This window comes from Thermobia domestica, chromosome 2 (genome assembly GCF_964235325.1).
Source record: "Thermobia domestica chromosome 2, izTheDome1.hap1.1, whole genome shotgun sequence".
Taxonomy (NCBI): domain Eukaryota; kingdom Metazoa; phylum Arthropoda; class Insecta; order Zygentoma; family Lepismatidae; genus Thermobia; species Thermobia domestica.
The window spans coordinates 247,351,078-247,371,841 of record NC_137455.1 but is presented as its reverse complement, the minus strand read 5'-3'; the positions used below and the strand labels follow the sequence as shown (position 1 = coordinate 247,371,841).

General features: G+C 34.0%; 1 protein-coding gene across 1 annotated transcript in view; it reads left to right on the top strand.

Annotated features, from left to right (window-relative positions):
* LOC145678427 (semaphorin-1A-like) overlaps positions 1 to 20,764 on the top strand; it is a gene marked incomplete in the record, with an annotated part of 854,086 nt that overhangs the window by 424,692 nt on the left and 408,630 nt on the right. The window contains 1 exon segment of the mRNA XM_081748545.1: positions 7,736 to 7,787. Within this exon segment, the coding sequence (XP_081604671.1) occupies positions 7,736 to 7,787 (52 nt within the window).

The following is a 20,764-nucleotide window of genomic DNA, read 5'->3' as shown; positions in this document are numbered from 1 at the left end:
TATGATACTGACACTTTTAGAAATTTAAATTTTTAATATTGAATTGCGTTACTTTTAATTCTGTAGTAGATCTGGCCTCGCCATCTATTGTTGACGTATATTTAAAATCACGTTATTTGTCAACAATGCTTACGCACAGCAGCAACATATTACAAGTGTGAAGAAAGAAAGGAATGCTAAAATAATGTGTTTTTCATTTAGATTAAATCCATGGAATACCATTTATTGTCAATGCTAGTATATAACATTTGGGATTGTTGAAAGAAGTCTCTGATGACATTTTTTTGCTATTGTTTAGAGAGAGAGAGAGAGATAGAATGAATGAGTGATCTCGCAGCTGCTCTGTTATTAGTTTTTGGTTTTTGGAGAAAGAATGAGTGACCAAGCCGTCACCTTAAATGACATTGACGTCAACATAGATTAATGCTTTGCTCTTGCACAAAACAATGTACGGAAAAAAATATTGACTCGGGAGGAAAAAAAAACTACTTGTTTCTCCCATCTATTTTCGATTTTTTAAAAATTACTATTACAGAAATTCATGTCTTTGACCTCTTTTGAAAGTTTGGGAAAACTGACCAAGACTATTAGCATTAATTAAGTCACATTTGTTTTGAGATCATTCATATTTTATCCTTATTCAGGTAGTTTATAAATACCTGCCGCATATAGTTTCATCATATTCTGCAATCCGTCAGTAACATTTTAGTAATAATAATAAAAAATAATTAGTTTTACCAGATAATTCAGCGTAATAATAATATTTTTTTTAAAAAAAAAGAAAGAAAAAAAGTAGAACATAACTGAGAAGTTAGCTTCGAAAAGCGCACATAAGCAAAATGACAACTTCAGAGAAATTGGTTTTAAAGATTCCGTAGAACTAAGAATATTTATTGTTTATTAGAAAATAATTAATAATTATTAGTCAAGGAAATGAACATTATATCTTTCTAAACGTAAATTACATCTAGTGTATATGGATGTAATTTATAGCCAGTTTTATATTGATATACTTTTTTCTTTTTGCCTTTCTTAATGAGCACATAAAACCAAAACACAATTCAGGATTTTTTGTAAAAGTATTGATTGCAGGTGCAATATGAAAAGATACAGGCACGTAGCCTGGGGGGGGGGGGCTTCCAGACCAGAAATGAAAAAAGTAAGGAATAATGAAACAAAAAGAAACGAAAAAAAGAAGAATCAGCGTCAAAAATAAAAAGATAGAGCAAGCATTTGGTTACTCTTTCTTATGAAGATATTGTATTACTTGCAATACATGGTGGCGAATGAGTGGGATATCCTGGAAAAGTCAGGGAATTTGAAATTTCTAGAAAAGTTACGGAATTCTCTGAGGTCATAATGAAAGGAAAATTGTTATACTTTAATGAACAGAGGGGGGAACGTAAATATTGTAAAATCTTTTTCAATACTTTTTTTTTATTCCTTTACTCGACATTTCTTCATAGTTTCTTATTAAAATACTTACTAACATATCCTCATTTTATTGTCCTAAGAAACCAATATATGTTGCAGCAAAGTAGTTTAGATTGATGGAGCTCCTGGGCCTTCAGTATTTCATGTTACACCCCCCTCCCCGCATTACGAAATTCTGGCTAAACTAACCAATATATGTTGCCAGTAAAAATAGTTTAGAATAATCGAGCCCCTGGTGTGATGACTACAGTAGGCTACTTCATGTCATGCCTTCCTCCCCCCCCCCCCCCGTTTACGAAATCCTGGCTACGTGCCTGAAAGATACCATACCGAGATATCTTGTTTACTCGACCTGTTTATCTGTTTTTCTCTCATTTCTTCAAAACTATCGTTGCACATAATCTTATTTTCAGTTACTTCAGTCCTTTTCATGCTGACTTGAAACATTTGTCTTGGAAACATCTACCCTTACTTTATAGCACTAAATGTTTTGTTGCCTTTTCTTCTGGTTCATTGCACTTAAGAGATTCATTTGTCATACAGTTTGCGAACCAATAGTCTTAAACATCTTTTTTGGAAGTTCCGTACAATGTCCAATACAAAGTAGGAGAGAGTGTTGCACCATGGAACACTTTTTTCGTAACTACTCTTAAATATAATTTATTTGAATTAAAGAAAGTAATAAACGTCACCACTAATACTTCTATATTTACCCTAATTACTTTCATAATTATAAGTTGTATGTAATACCACTGTCTTGTAGAAAAAATGAAAAATAGTTACATGGTTATTAATGTTCCATGGAACAACGTGTTGACGTACCATGGAACAGTACCCTTTGTACCTTGGAACACAGAATTTGTGTAAAAATTAGAAACGTAATATGAACTGAAATACTAGTATTTGCAATCTAGACAACAATTATGAAAATGAATAAAAGAAATGAACACACTACGAAATAATAATTATAGTAAGTTTCTTCAGAAAAGCTTTCAGATGAGCTTAGGTTAACTACTGATATTGCCTACAAATAATAAATTGTAGCATACAGGATATATTTCAACTTAAAAACTAATAGCTTTTCTCTTTCAGAATCGAAATCAGTTTTAGGAACGAGTAACCCTACGAAAGTCACAGATGTAAGTCTTCCAAGTCTTTTTATCAGAATCGGCACGATGTTTGTGAGTCCATCGAAGACAGTTCACACAAGGAATCTATTATTCTCCGCCTTTAGCTTCCCTATAAGGTTGTCTGCAGTATATGCACTCTTCATCCGCATTATCTTCGTTATCATCGGAAAACAAAGGAAAAGACCCCCCTCCTCGCGGGAATGAGACCGAAGCAATTATGGATATTCTCAAGATCTTTGAAAAAGCTTGCTAGCTTTGAAGATGCTTGTTTAACGAGCCAAACTAGTAAGTTCTGGCTTTTTAAGGACAATTCGTTGCCGTGTCTTCGCTTGAAACTACGCATCCATTGTTCCTCAGCCTTTTTCTGTACATTCCAAGTGTCAGGAATTTGCTTACCATTTGTAACTCTATATTTGTATGCCAATACTCTTATACGGTTTTTGACAAACCATAGCTCATTTTCGCATTTTTTTAAAAATGTATTTCACCAATCGATTTTCATTTTGAAGACTAAACACCCGCTTCAGTTGAAAATTTGTAGCATATTTCTAAGTCTGTATGCCAGATTTCTTGAACTTGAACAAACTCCTAGAAAGCATAGTGAGTTGTATACTGTGCAGGCTTCTATAATTGAGAACTTCGTACCAGGTTCAGCTGTAACAGCTTCAATAGCTCTTTTCATGACTTTCGGGTCGATAGGCACCCTCTTTACACCAAATGTACTTCGTGCATTGTGATCTGCAATAAAATAGCAAAAAATAAATGTACTGATGTACCTAGGAACATGTTCCAAGGTACATCATGTGCTTGTTTTCCTTGGTATAACAGGACGCCATGTTTCAGAAATGTTATTTTCAAACTTATAAGTTACAACTACAGAAAGAAGAAAGTAGTGTATTGTTCTTACCGAGAAACACTGAAAACGATGACTGTGTTGTTGATTGTAAATTCATCAACGGTTTATACTAGATCACAATAATGTCACTACGAAAATATTTACAAAACACAGCTTAAAATTTGTATCACCTCTCACCACTGCAAGTCTTGTTCAATGGCACAGACAAACGGACTACAGTCACATCTGGTATATTCCTCTACCTAGCATTGCAGAACGCCGACAGGCTGCAGCGCCTACCAGAAATTACAAATTGTTCCTCACTCTCCTCTACGCTACTGTTCTGTCATACTTTTTCAGCACTCTTTCAAACAATCTTTGGCTGCTGAAAATGTCTGTGCAATTCAATCAACTTACTAAACTTATAGGTAGGCATGTCTTTTACTTCTGCTTTTACTTTTTTACTTTGACTTTTCATTTACTTTTGTTTAAATGTTTCTTCTTACTAAGTTTAGTAAGATTTAATGATGGTTCAAAACTAGTAGTACTTATCTTCTAAGTGCACATACACTCTTTTTACATTCTGAGATGCAGCCACACACTCAATATATATATATATATATATATATATATATATATATATATATATATATATATATATATATATATATATAAAATCATGATGCATCAAGAGACCCTATAATGTTTTAATATTCACTAGTTCAAACAAATAGGGTTGCCAAACACATAAATTTGAAATATTTATTGCACAGAATAACATGGCAAACCTTTTAAGGTATTCTCCATAAAAGGGGCATATAACGATATGTGCTCTTCTCAGTTATTGTAAGGATATTTTTTTGTGGAATTGAAAAAGTGTTTGCTTAGCAGGCACACGGGGAAAATCAAGAGAGGTTAACTTTTTAAAAGTGTTGTGATAACAACTGTTACCATTTGGTGGTACCACAATTTGTCCTGTAAATACGCACTATAATTATAATTGACAAAATTCCAAAAAATATAATTGACAGTTATTGAGAATAGTGTTTGTTTACAGGATAAATCTGGTAATCGCCTAAACAAGATGTTTCTCATTAATGTTGTATTGTTTTTAAGTTTGAAGAATTGACTATTATTAGTATTATTATTTATTAATGAAAATGATTTTAAATCACTACTACCATGATCCTGTTGGTTTTTTGTATATTTTTCAGTCGCACATGATGGTGTATGATTATAAAATGTACAAATTACTTCTGATTGCATGTGAGTGCATAAGATATCTGTGAAAACTGTTCTTGAATCAAACTGATAGCTTTTTGCTTCTAGTCGATATGGACTATGCCCGATAAGACTGCACTAATTCAGCTCGGTGGTGTCTGCTAAAATTGTTTACTTTACAATGTTAATAAAACAAAACTGACGAAAGTACCAAATGTACACTATATGAAAAATTATATTAACATTAACGTTAACGAAAAATTAAATTATATTAAAGTATATCGGCAATGTAGCATCACCTTCATCAGACACGTTATCTTACATCCAAAGCCACAATAAACAAGATACAAATGTTTACTTTCAAGTGAATATATGTAGTGCAAGTATGTTCAGCGTTCCAGACAGTTTCTGTGTCTTATGAGAATCATCTTCATTGTGGATTCAACTGTTTGTTGGATGACGTTGAGAATAAAAACCACAGCATATGTTATGTATACTGATAAGCATATATTTCGGCTCCCCATTTGGTTAGAGATCAATGCATTGAAGGTATGACTTACTTATGCAACCAACCTTACACAGTGCAGACCTCCAAAGTAGGGATGAACTAAACAAAGATTTTGCAGTATTTATAAACAACGAAAAAACTTCTTGCCCTAAATTTGATCGTTAAAAAAAATTCATAAAAAGTTGTTTTCTCCGTTCATATTATCTAGATGTTAACATAATGGAGGATCACATTTATCACACTGAGATAAAAAATAGAATATAGATGCTTCTGATTATCATAATAAAGATGGAATAAATGCTGATCGACTCAGTTTGACATCCTTCAATCTTATATTGCCATGTAACGAACTTGGTTACTATTAAAACAAGCATCCCAGATACTGATGCCGTTTGAATAAGAAACAAACGTTGTTTGATACACACATAGGTACTTCCTAAAATACTAACTCCACGTAAGGAATGTATTCTCAGTTTTTCTGTTTGAAATGTGAAGTAATTCTACAATATTTTTTAACGTTTAACGAATAAAAATTGAGTTCTACATCGTATCCCGAAATTGCACCTCATTACAAACTCCATAGTCGTATGCATCCTCAGCGTGGGAAACCCGAGTTCGATTCCCAACGAAAACCCATGTAGTTTTTTTTTTTTTTTTAATTCCAGTTAAAGCTGTAGGTCCACGTCTCAAATAGCGTCAGTGGGCACGACTGTTAGAGTTCAAAGGAGGACTTGCCGATCTACAGAATGCAGGCACCGAAGTATGGAAATCAATGGCGGCAGACGATATTGCTAAACATGTAAATCATGTGGTTTGTGAAAGGCGTAAATTACGCTTTCTGAACTAGCTACTGAATGCCCTGAAATTTCCGTGAAATTTCAAGAACAGCGTTTGCAGAAATTGAATTACATTTGGCGGGCGCCTCGACTGCACTCTGCTTCTTTACAACTATGGAAGAGTAGACTCTACCTATTGATGTGGCTAGTGATGGACGTCCAATGAATAGCTTTGACCTGTATGCGTTTCACTATCTATGTGGCTCTCCTCTTGTGGCTTAGTGGAAGTTGAAAAATATCCCTGCTACTTACTGTGCTTCTTCCAGACATGTTTTTGGGGGCACTGCTCTCCCTCGGAACTCTGAGAGTGCCCCCCCTCCCGATGTAGACCAAAATAATACGTCTATAATATAATACATGGGATGGTACCGTGGGAAAATAATATGTACCCCTCCGAATACTAAGTATTCCGCCCGGAACATTGTGTGTATGTGGAGGGGTGAGTGTGTGTGTGTGTGTGAGAGAGAGAGAGAGAGAGAGAGAAAGAAACACTGACCGTGAATCTGTTCAGCTCTGTCTTTTGGTGCTTGGTGGCAAAAGGTTAGTTGCCTAAGTACCTGTATAACTAAAATCGTACCTTAATGAACATCTATAACCACAGGAGAGTTAGAAATATATGCTTTTCAGTATTTATGTAAATTATTGTAGTAGTTTACGGGTTATGGTTTATTGCTGTACTAACGTTTTCCAGTGATTAGTTTGCATGATCTTTTCTAGAGCATGTGACACTCAATTCAATTTCTGATGCGAATATAAAATTTTTGATACTTACCCAGCATCGTAAAGCCAAAAGAACTATTTTAATTTAGAGAGTGTTTTCCACCCACCTTGGTACTAAGGGTCTATGGATCGATTAGAGGCCAGAGAATCTTGTAGTGGACAACGTCGTGTATGAGAATTTTCTTGGAATTTTCCTGCTTCATCGGATCTTCCATTCCACTCATACTTCCAACATCGTTAATTTTGCAATTACAGTGGAGTCTACTTTAGCCTAAAACAATATAAAATAATCTACATAAGCAATATAAGCTAAAATACATAAGCAATATAAAATATGTAAAACTAAAGATTCATGTATTTGTCATTTCGTATTAAGAGTTAACTAACCCATTCAAGAAAGCCAAAAATGGTGTTTTTGGAAACGATACACTGACCATGCATCATCAAATATTAAGGTACACTCTCTGATCGATTGGGCGAGTCCCGTTTCAATCTGTCCTATGGTTATGGCTGCATAATGCCCTAGACATGAGCGCAATCTGCCAGCGTATATTGTCGAACAGCAGGTGTGATGATGTGTGGCACAATTGAGTACAATGCAAGCTCTGAGGGTAACCTCAGCAAGCACCTCCACTAGTACATCAGGGAAGTTTCATACCCGTCCTTCATACAACTCCAGACATCATATTTCAGTAGGACAATGTCTAACCATGTGTATCCCAGAAACGAAAGGCATCTCTGCTTCATTGCCTGTTTGATTCTATTCCTCAGTGTATAGAGGTTCTGATTACAGGACATGGATACACACACTATATATAATTTTCCTTACAGGCTCTAATCAAATATAATAACTATTTTATGAATCATGTGTTTAAAATAAGTGATTTTTTCAAAGAACCATATATATATATATATATATATATATATATATATATATATATATATATATATATATATATATATATATATTGTGTTGAACATATGAAACTGTGATGTGTATGATACTTATTTCAATTTAAATTATAATGCTATTTATTATTTTTCTTTCTAGGAACATTGTGTATAATATTAGCCTTAAAGATCTTACGGAATTCGTCGATCAGGTAAGAGTTATACATATTATTTATTTATTTACTAAAACGAGGTATAGTGATGCTGATGATATATTAAAGACCATGAGACCGTGGGCATGCATTGTTAAGGAAACTGAAGATAGCCGTTGAGCCCAGAAAAATGATATGTTTGTTGCGAAGATCCAAATTGGAAGCACTTCACTGCATGAGTGGTTGCCCTTTTCTAAATTTCTGTTTCTGCATTCTTGTAATGAAAGTACAGAGTAGCATGTCGAAAAGAAATTCAAAGCAGGAAGATCCCTTGTCCAGGAAGATGTCTTGTAGCATGTGACAGCATTGCACTTCATGTAGCAGAATATATTTCCAGAAGAGAGCTACAAGTATATCTAAAGTATTGAAAACCATTGTTTAAGAATTTGATAATTTCGTCAGTAAAGTCATTCAATATTATATTCAGCTTTATTATAGTGGGCCTTGTTATTTTGTATTTTCACCGCATTTCTGCAAGTTAACTAAATTGTTCTAAAACATCTCAGATCCTAAGATTTAGCCCTCGGTCTGCTATCTGGTAAGTTATAGACACTTTCTATATCACAGGAGATCATAATTTTAATAAACTTTTGTGCAATTTATTTAAAGTTTTCAATATTTCACAAAACTATTCGTTATCTTATATTTTATTCAATTAAATTGTGATTCATTCCCGATCTGCCTAAAGGCCCTCCAGCGCTTTGTACAAAATATTTCCAATGATCTTATCTTTAGGCAGAACGGGAATCTTTGGAGACAGGAAATTTTATGCAGGGAGGTTTTTTTTAAAAAAAAGGAAATACAGCACGGAAATACTTGCCTCCCAGTGTGTTTTTACGCAGATCAGAACTCATGTATATAATGGCTGTAATAACGAGCGCGGGGACAAAATCGAAGCGCTCACAAATCAAGGAAAATTCTCACGAGACAAACAAAATCCAAGGGACCGAATCATAGGAGTATAAATATATTGGATGTACCAGTGCACACCCTATATGATTATTTTTTCCCTTCAATTGTCATATTCTAAAATGTTATCTATATTTTTTTTTTCAATTTACTGAAATGACTTTTTTTTTAAATACTGAAAACCCAATAAAACGGAAAAATATTATAATACAAGGGCAGATTGCCTTTAATTAGTTTCACATACACTCATATGGAAAGTTCTATGTACTCCTATTTATTATACATTTAATATATTTTTAATACATTTATAATTTACTGTAAGACCAACGAAAAGTAACTGTGATGTTATTTGATTTTTTAAAAAATTTCATCCTTATGAGGTAGCATATAGCAGTCTTTTATTATGAGTATTGTATACATATTTGTTTATTTTAATTCTGAAATACTGATCAAAATTTATTTTTTGCAAAGATCAAAATGTGAAATATATACTTACTATAACAGTTTTACGTATTTTATTAGGTTTCCAGTATTTAAAAAAAATGTTATTTCAGTGAAGTGAAAAATTAAAAGTAACATTTTAGATGCATGACAGTTGAAGAAAAAAATAATGATAATCTTATTAGGCTGCTCCTATGATTCTGTCCCTTGAATTTTGTCCGTTTTGTCAGAACTTTCCTTTTGTCTTCTTGGATTTTGTCCTACATTTGTAATAATCTGTTTAGTAATTGTAACAGATTCTGTAAGAAGAATAACTATTTCTTCAAGTTTCATCATAAATTTTAAATGTTTTTCTACTTGTTCTTCTCGGAAAAATGATTAAGATATAGTTCTGTTATTTGCAGTGTTATTCACATCTACTTTAGTAAAGATGAATATATTTTTTTAATACCTGCAGGGAAATGGAAAATTGATTGACTCAGTTGCAGGAAAGCCGTTTAACATTGTAACTGGAAAGAACACAAAGCAAACGTACTTCTGTGTAATATCAAGTCATTTCACAACAAAAACTCGTTCAGATTTCCAGTAATTTATTTCTAGCATGCTAAGGCTTGCAGTATTTAAAAAGTACCATAGTTTAAATCCTCAAGATATGTTTGGTCATATATTAAACAAACAATGCAAGATGATGCATAAAGAGGCCCTTTCTTACGGTTATTCTTAGTCTTCTATATTACAACTCCTTTTTGGGCATAACCTTATCAGCTGATTTGTCTTCTGTAAATAGCAGTAATACAAAATATCAACATAATATATTGAAATACTTGTATATTTTTTGTAGAGTTTCAATTAAATCAAAAAGTTACATAATCGGGGAGGGAGAGGGAGTTTAGTACTTTTGAATATGAGAGCCTGGAATCACATGTAATTGACTTGGTGGCTTACGTAGAGGTGGTTACATACTGTTTACATTCAGAACAGTGACAACGAGATTTTGCTTTAAATTGTATTGGCTATATTGACAATATGTGGTATTTAGTGTTGCTAGTAGAGATGCAAGGGCTCGGAAAAAAACCGGCTTTTTTGGAAAAAAAACTCGGTTTTTTCTGCTTTGCTTTTTTGCTTCGGAAATTTTGGGCTTTTTTCAAAATACTGCTTTAAATTGATAAAACAGACTTTGTATCGCTTCTCTATAACACAAAAAATCATTTAATTAGTGGTTGATGCTGATAATAATATAAATCATCGAAAATAAACTACGAATTTCGAAAAAATATTTCAAACAATTTTTCTTCAACATATTTACATTATGAATTCCACAGGATTAACCAATGTATATAATAAGAATTTTTTAAACCTCCTATATACAAAAGTAAGCAGAGTTGGCAAGAACCGTGGTTGTTTTTGAATATGCCAAAAACCCGTTTTTTGGGGGATGTTTAAACCAGGCTTTTTTGACTTAGATTTTTTGCTTTATGTATTTATATTACATATTCACAGAAATAGCCTAAGTTTGTTTCGCCTTGATGTTATTATGCAACAGCGGGGTTATGCCGGAAGAACTCCCATAAGCTTAAAGAAGTGCGGTCAGTAAATTTCTTAAGTTGAGAATCTCCCGCCCTAGCCATTGGGAAAATCCCGTCATTACTTGAAATGTAAGACAATAACGGGAAAATCCTGTTATTGCTTTGCATGTAAAATTTAAAGGTCAACGTACCATAATCAGTACGCTAAAACTGAGGTATTAAATTACAAATTTAGTACCGGTACGTAGATATAATTGAAAGTCCAATCCAAGCTAATGTTGGAAGCTACGTAGGCAATCTATAAATTTTGCCAATTTCTATCAATATATTTAAGCAATATTGGCTTCTTTATAAAACAACACGCATTTAGGCATGTAGAAATATACAATTTGGTTTGTTTCGTATATTTAGGCTTAACATCCTTACGAAATACCGAGGTTATCAAGGAGAAGACTTTCGCTTAAACTGACATCCGAACCGCTACTTGGGTTACGCATGAAAAAAGGATTGTGGTTCGACCGAGAATTGAACATGGGACACCTTGATTAAAAGGTGAAAGGGAAATAAAACTATTGCAGGTGGTTTGATATCTGGAAACGTTACCATGAAGTTCACACGATTCGCATTTTTCATTCTTTTTATTTTTGTGGTTTAAACCAGTTATTAAAAAAAAAAAAAAAAAAGTTGGTGTAAATCAGCCAACCCTAAAAGTAAACACTTCTTTTTAAAGAATACACAAATAACTAGCAAAATAGTATGTAGTATTTTTACTTCAAAATATTCCATACCCTCTTTTTGAAACACAATAAAATTAAAATAAAACATAAGAGAAATACTTAGATTTATATGATACACTTAAAGGCTGCACATCTAGAGCTTTTGGTCCTGTATATTCTTGAAATTCTACAGTTAAGTTTTATAGAACCACCATCACAGTTTACCCAATCCTCAAGTTTTCTGAATTTTTAACAAGAGGGATTCAACATATCATTACGGAACTCCCCCCCCCCCAAAAAAAAAAAAAGACTACGGAATATATTTAGGTTAAGCTAAATACAACTGCACAACAAACATGACTGAGTGATTAGCTTTTGCGCTTCTATCGGGAAGTCCGGGACTCAACCAGCATTCGACCATTCTGACAAAGCTTTTCTTCATTCCATCTGTGAATGTAGAAATAGTGCGTGTACTGTGAGTTGGGCGACTTCCTTTTTTATTGTTTTTAAATCGTTATTATTACTAATTACCAGCAGTGACGGTTTTGCGAAGGTTAGGGGAGCGGTCTTTCGGACTGAAGCCCGTTCCCCAAAGTTACGGAATGTCTGCAACAAACGAAATATCTATTATTTATGCCTTTACTCATAAACTTTAAGCTCCCGACAAATAAAAATTACGAATGTTTAAAAAAACTAAAAATTAGTAAGAAACCCTTCCTAAAATACTTTTCTAAATCCGCCACTGATTCTCAGTATAAAATGATTTTTAAAGTTGTATCCGGAAGATTATTGCTAAACATATAAACGAAACGAAATATTAGTTATGCCTGTACTCATAAACTTCAAGCACTTCCCAAATAAAAGTAGGACTTTTTAGGAAACGAAACAATCAGAAAAAAACCCTCCTAAAGTACTTTTCTAAATCCGCTACTGATTATTTGTATAAATTGGTATTCAAGGTTGTGTCCGGAAAATTATTGCTAAATCACTTCACAGCTACAGTATAACAGAAATGTGGAAGTACGGTTTGACGGATATATTGAAAAACGTACGCTTTGACGGATAAATAGAAAAACGGGCAAGTTTAACTTTTGCGCTAGAAGCTAGAGTACTAAAAGCTCTTAGAAATGAAACACGGATGACAAACTAGAGAAGAAAAAAGATGTCGATAACTCAAAAGTTAAAATAAAGTTAAATAGCCTCTAAAATTACCCTCAAATACTACATTCTTCATGTTAGCTTTAATTCGTAAAACATGTGCTCCATCCATCTTGATGGTGAATTTCAGAGCATAATATCACATTCAGGTCATGGAATTTTTATCTAATTATAGAATATACTATAAGAAAGCTATTTAGATAGAAAAATCATGAAGTTGAAAAAAGCCAAAATTTCCAAAATTCTCGTTTTTTCCCAAAAAAGCCGGCTTTTTATGTGAAAAAAAACCATCGATTCAAAAAATCCGGCTTTTTTGCATCTCTAGTTGCTAGTATTAACATTGACAATATAAGTATATATGACATATTGCATATACCTGTAGTATAGAATCAGGTATAGAAAATAAATCACCTGCTCCGGTGATACCGAAAAATGAGTTGTGATGTAGAAGACAAAGGCTCTTTTTTTTGCGGGGAGGCCACCTTATGCATCCTCTTGCATTGTTTATTTAATATATGTCTTGAGGATGTGAACTATGACACCTTTTAAGTACTGCAAGCCTTAGCATGCTGGAGATAAACTCTGGAAACCGGAATAAAATTTGTTGTGGAATGATTTGATATTGGACTAAAATAACTTTGTTTTATGTTCGTTCCAGTTACAATGTCAAACGGCTTTCTTGCAACTGAATAAACCAATTTTCCATTTTCCTGAAGGTATTTAAAAAAGAAAAAAATACATTCATTTTCACTAAAGTAGATGTAAATAACAGAACTGAGAAGCTTATTTCCAAAACCTGCTGTTTCCATTCATTGCGATTTTACAGGAGACCATAAATTCTCCTGCTCTTATTGTTTGTTAATATTGTTATTTTGAAGCACATATCTACTCATTTATATATTTAATATTATGTTCATGTTTTGGAAATAAAATTGGTTTTTAGCATTTTTTGGAAATAAAGATAACAATTTTGGAACTTTTTGGAAATAATCATGTTCAAAAGCACTACTATTTACTTCAAAGGAAGATAAGACTGTCGTAATACATTAATGTGTTGTTAATAACAGTAAATTATAATTATTATAGAAATAGAACATCTTTCATGTTTGGGTATAATCCATTTTATATAGCAAATTCAAAATTATTTTTCACTGCAAAACTTTTACCAAACAAAGGCTCTTCTTTTCGAAATATAAATTTGAAGCCTCCTTTGGGTTATACTGTATTTTTTAAGAAGTTACACTGTGATATAGGACAAAGTTCGAAAAAGGTCTTCCTGTTTTACAGTCAAATTTCTTGACAGATAACACTGACCAGGAGTGTTGTTTCTACCATAGTGTTTTTCTCTGCATTTCAATGATTTAATGTGTAATAGATCTCTTCATTTAAAACGCTTTTTACTTTATTGTATCTAGCCCCACTTTTTGTCTCTTTGATAGTCTAATCAGATAGCGAAGGCTTGTCTCTAGCAACCTTTTCAACTTTTGCTCTTCCCACATTGAGAATACACATGAATGCTTCTTTGCATATTTTTAGTATGCCATTATTCGTTGGGATCGTATAGTTTGTAGACCATTGTCGCTTCGTGACATTGGCATTCATTGATTCACTTCTGTTTGTTCGAAATACTGACTTTACTACAATATTCCTGTGCAAAAACATTCTTTCTTTAACTGCACAACGAGACCACAAAATTTATAATGGAATCGGTGTTTCTTCCAGACATGTTTTTTTGGGGGGGGAGGAACACTGCCTCCCCGGAGCTCTGAGAGTGTCCCCTCGGAGGAGACCAAAATAATGCGTCTATAATATGATAATAAATAGAATAGCACCAGTAGTATCCCCGGAATACCAAATGTTCCCCACAGGAACATTTTTCCTGAACGAAACACTGCATAGAATGCTTGTATATCATTTTCTAATACTTTACCTATCTTACAAAAGCTATCATCGCTCTTGTAGGTTCATATGTGATAACCTTTGTCATTAGAGTTGCGCATTCTTACCTTATCCAGAGTTCTCTTCCAATTCTCTGGACACCGTTTGCGTTTCCTTGGTTTATATTCAACTTTCATATGTTGCTCAGAAGCTTGAAAATCTGTGTTGTCCGACATTCTGGCAACCCACTAGCTTTTTGGAAATTTATTAATTATTTTTCAAATTGGGTACCTAGTTTGAACACGCTACGTATGTATGATGGCACACCAACAAACAAACTGATCTCGATCTTTGGAGGGTTTCACAATGTCAACAAAGGAAACAAATGAACGCATAATATTCTAAGGAAACTCTGGGAAAGTTGTTGTTAGTCTCAGTGCTACCAGTCTTTAAACAAAGGTATAAACTATTTTAAGTAGGAATGAAATTAGTTAAAATTACTGACCATAAAACGCTATTTCTCTCAAATGCAGTTTTAGCATGTTTTGGAAATAGACAATAGAGTTCCCGACAAAAATATTCTTTTTAGCCTGTTTTGGAAATAAACTGGTAATAGTAGGTTTTGGAAATAAACAGTAAATAGAAATAGAGGCAACTAGAAAAACATCTAAAATTTATGATGAGACTTAAATAAATAGTTACTCCCCTCACAGAATCTATTATAATTACTAAAGAAAACTTTCCAAGAAAAATCTCTTCCTGCACAGAATTCCCCGTCTGGAAAGATTAGGCAGAACGGGAATTCCCGTTCTGTCTGAAGATAAGATCATTTAAAATATTTTCTACAAACTGCTCGAGGGCCTTTAGGCAATATTTTAACTACAAATAGACTTGAAGCTAACCACCTGTTTTACATTTTCTTTATTTGTTTCACTGCGAATTCGAGTGTCCTCATAACATGCTCTTGTCCAGTGACTCCTTGAAGTCAAAGGAAGAAGTTATTTATCAAAATCCTATTAAATTAGCACGGTACAAGCAATAATATTTGAAAATATACTGCTCCTTTCTGGAAACATGTAACTCATACTATTCATCTATTGCATGAGAGAGAGAGAGAGAGAGAGAGAGAGAGAAAAGAGAAAATCAGTCTTCATTTTCAAAAGAGATGAAGATGTCAAGAAATAAAATAAAATGCCTTTTACTTGCGCTGTGAGTATTACAATTTTCATGATACTGTAAAGTTGTATGCCAGAAGATAATACAACGTAAATCCAACATTTGTGGTTAATACATTTTGCTACGCATACTGCAAGGCTTTCCCCCGGATCCTTAAAACATTCTTCCAGTGGAGCAGTTAAAAACATTTGTTACTTATTTTTTGTTGTATTTATTGCAATATCGACTAATTCTTAAGATCCTATCACAAGTTAACTAGTAGTGAAAATAAAAGTGCAGATACTGATGTGAAGAAATATTTAAAATAATGAATCTACATAAAAATTATATATTTGTTACATATATTTAAAATTAGGACCTAATAAACTATTTAAGGGGCTTCTGCTCAGTGGTAGAATGCTCACCTCTGAGCGAGTGCGTGGTTCGATCCCATTCGACGATTCCCATTCTGTCTGAAGTCTCATACAGAATGATAAGATCATTGAAAATATTTTCTACAAACTGCTCGAGGGCCTTTCGACAGAACGGGAAGACACCTAAATTGTAATTCTACACATTCTGTGCAGTAATGTGCTACTGTAAGAAAATGGTACACTTCTGGTCACAGAAAACTATATTGTCTTCCAGAGACAAGTCTAAAAAATGAACCTAGGTCCTTAAGAGCTCTCTTAGATCCGACTCATTTTGCGTACATTCTTGACACAGACAAGGTTGGAAATTGAACAATGATATTACTGTATGCATACCGTAATTTGGTTGATTTTACGGTGTTGAAGCAAATCATATCTACTATAGAAGAAAATACTGTGATTGTGAATCGCAAATTTGTTACATGTTATTTCAAATTTAGAACTAATAATGATGTGGAGAAATATTTAAAATAATGAATCTACATAAAAATTATCTATTTGTTACACCTATTTAAAAGTAAGACTTAATAAACTATTTAAGGGGCCTCTGGTGCTCAGTGGTAGAATGCTCACCTCTGAGCGAGTGCCTGGTTCGATCCTAGCTCACGCCAAGTGCGCTTTATGGTGGAAAAGCACTGTGCGTGTGGGTTTTCTCGTTTTCCCACCTTAATTCCAGTATTTCACTCATTATCATTGACTTCCTTAGTCTCGGGAACACTGTGAGTAAAGTTAAAGAAAACCGCAAAATGGGAGTTCTTAATTAAAGGATGTAAGCGCAGTCAATTTACTAAAACTTGAGAGTTTACTTCTCTTTTAGAGTTCTATACCTTTGTTCGTATGTTTGGAACAAACAACAATGGTTTCAACCGGTTGTTTGAAAACTTTTACTTGAAACCTATAAATTAATAGTACGACACTTATTTTTAGATGTAGCGGGAGAAATCCAGAGTTGATCCGTTTTGCTCTATATCTACGAAAAAGATATATGTGACTTTTTCAAGTTAATCCGTTTTGCGCTATAACCCATGAGGAAGGATATGGCATGTCCTATTTAGATGAAGAAATAATCACTGTGATTTCGTAATTTTACATGGTATAGACCTTCTTTCGCTGGGTTCACAGACAAGTCAGATGTGGGTTCAGTGGCGACTACCAAACCGATTGATTGATTGGGTCTTGCTGATACTAAACTTATTCTGGTTAGTAAGTAATGTACGTTTTATTTCCCGGAGTGTATATTAAAGGTAATCTACAAACCACTTTCACTCTGCACGGTGCACAATATACCAGTACGTGTCATGGATGCATTACATCAGTCAGTTGTGATATGTTACATCGTGCATGGCAGAAAGTTCCCATAGGCCCGGTATCAGGTAGAACTCAGGGTGTCATCATACGTGAGCTACGATTGTTTCCAATAATCTTGTACTAGAGCAGGGCTGTCTAATTGCCAGCTGTTCCCGAGCGAAACCCTCAAGACTTTATTAATAATATTGCCTGCTTAGTTTTCACCATGTGGTGAACAACATCGTATCCTGAGTTTTCTCGGGATACACCCGTTTCCTCCTACATTATCATTCCATTAGTTCTTCCATTATCATTCACTTATCTTCCTAGTCATTTTCCTTAGCCTAAAGGGTAAAAACGTAGGACATTAAACATAAAGATTTCATTTCATTTTTGAAATTTACGCCGCACAGTGTTGCTGGGTCTGAAGGGAACTATATACTGTATAAACACGTCGTAAGTTTGTTCCATCTTCTGTTGAAGATTACACTTCCGCAGCCTTTAATGGTATATCAATATAAGCAGTAGAAATGATAGAAAATCATTTCTCGTTACCTGAGTGTATGCTTGAGCTAGCTTATTCTTCTTTCTTTCTTTCCTTCTGAGCGTGGAAGACCCAGATTCCATTTGCGTCGGGAGCTCACATGGTTCGGATCCTATGCTAAACTGTAGGTCCACGTCTCATATAGCTTCACTACTATAAGGGACACTAAATTCGGAATCAAATCAAGTAACTTCCTCGTTCTAAACACAGACGCCTGCCTTATGAGTAACTTCCTGAAACGCATGTTCTTTGTACGAGGGAAATAGACTATCGAAAATATTTAAACCTCCTTCCAGCCTACTCTCCTTTGGAAATACATGTCCATGAAATTGTAATAATAACTCATAACATACTCTATTATTGGGATAAATTTTGTATCCTTCTATTTCCTTAGGATGCGCTCATTAATCAGAGTGACAACTTCAGGTAGATACTACCGTATGTTGTAAATCTCGTTTCGAACGCTTTAGACATTTTCCTGTGATGTAATCACAAACAACAGATAACGTTAATTTCAATTGCGAAAGTAATTACGAAATTTGCCATTTTCCTCCCTCAAGAGCGAAATTTTCGAGAATTCCAGAACAACTATTCACTTATGGTTCTGCGTATTCGACTTAACTTGGGCTTAAATGTCCGAGACTGCCACGAATCAGCTTAGCGACCCCGAAAACTATGGACTCAACAGTAATAACGGCCATTTTGAACATTTTATTTTTCACCCTTTCTCAGCCTCTCCCTCCCCGATAGTCGATGGTGGCTGAACTTGGATTTAAAATGACATCAAGAGTGATGAATAGTCCCGAATATTCGATACTAATAACAGTCGTTTTCAATTATTTTTACATGTCACTCTCATCTTATCTCACCCTTTGGGGTGCTAGGACTGTCTTATCACCACAGTATTTGTTTTCCAACGTCAAACTGAAAACCTGTGAGCTTGCGCTGGGAACAGAAACAAGATCTTTCACTCCGAAGGCGCGTTTGCTAACACGTATATAGGAGTTTCGAAGCTGAAGTGATGAATCACACTTGACTTCTTACACAGTAACAAAGAATAGTCACACCTTAACCGAGTTTAGTATTCAATATTTATATTATTAATATTTTTCGGCTGGCTGACCCAAATCGACAGACCGTGGATCGAATCTCGTTCCATTCTCTTTTTGTGGCCAAGTAGATAAGGCAATTTTCTACATACGTGATCATTAATTCAATCCTTAATGCGGTTTTGCCTCGGATATCTACAAATTGCAGTAGTGCTGTAATGCAATTCCAACTTCAAGTAGTACCTTCGTCTGAAAACAGACGTGAAATTTAAACCAATTAATTAATGCTACTCCTCTAGCCACAACTGTTTTTGTTATGGCCATATTTGTGATTCTCAATTTCTTAGCCTATATAGCATATCTTCAGGCATAAACTCAATAAAGCAAACAATGAAGATGTTGATCACTCACATGATTTTATTTTCTAGCAACCCTAAATAAATACAGAAGACCGGCTGTATGTAGTCTTGCTTAGCCTCTTCTTGATAAGAAGGTAGCTAAAATACTTATATGATGGAGCTAAAAATATCCCTCCAGAGCTGTACTTTGACAGGCATATACTAAAGATACTGTAGCAATCATATACCTGTGTCTAATGAAAGAAAAATGATAAAATATTACATTTATATTGTGCTATTTGTGAAATTTACCGATAGTTTGTGAAAGTTATGATTCATGAAATTTATCGAACTGAATTCATTTGTAGATTATAATACAACGGTCGGTGGATATTAATTTAACACTTCTTAGAAACAGAAAGAGGTGAATAAATGAAACTTAGAGCTGAAGATAGGCCTAAATGTGACATCCAGACGTTATAGATACTCAGATATTCCAGTTTTTAGTTCACCATGTCCCGTATATGAAATCAGTAGAGGGATTTTTTTTTATTCACTTCAATACAGAGGATATACACAATTTTTAGAGCGAAACGTGTATAAATAGTAGCCATAATTGTGGTCATCGATATATTCATAAACAATTAGTTAAAATGTATTTTTAGAAAAGTACTGAAAGAAAATGGAACATCATATGCCGTATTTACAATCTCACATTGGATGATTGCTGCGTCAGAGAAAAGCTTGTCCAGACAGCGTGGTGGTAGGTAGTGTTTCTTGTCTGTCTCTCTGACTCTGCCGTCGACGAAAACTTGTTTGAGTAAAACGTCATTCATAGATTAAAAAAAAAAAAAAAAAAAAAAAAAAACCTTGTTGTTTTATTTCTTCTTTCTCGTTTTCTCTTAGTTTAACTAATGGTGTGGAGATCGAAGACGAATCTACATTTAAATTCATCTCTGACTTGAGATTCATCAGAGATGAACTTGAAAAACCGGTTATTGCTTTCCTTAGCCGCTTCAGGTCTGTTACTCAGCTTCTACCTCCAAGAGCTTAGATTTCTTACGGTCGATTCATTACTATGATCACATCTTGTTTTCAAGTTTTTATTTTATACTTATATATAACTGTAGGTATGTAGTGCGTTTGTATCTCAATAATTTGAAACAGAAGAATACATTGTTCCGAAGTGAGACTCTTTAAATTTAATTATGAAGTTCATGCTGTAGTTGCCGTTGAAAACTGCACGGGCTTCCTCACTACATCTCTTATTTCTTGTAACAGCAACAATACGAAAATAATGACAAACATACCACTTACAAAATACTGCTACATGAACGGCTAAATGGCGTATCAAGACGACACTTTCATTATCGTTATTGCTATCGTAGTTTAGCTTATTCATTGAAAATCTTTCCACATTACTCCCTCACTAGTGATATTGAAACCTTTCCAAGCGAATTCACTCTATTACTCCACCTGCCTGTCCTTGTTCTTATCAGTAACTTCCACAAGTCGATAAGACTCAGAAAATCTTGTGTGAATTGT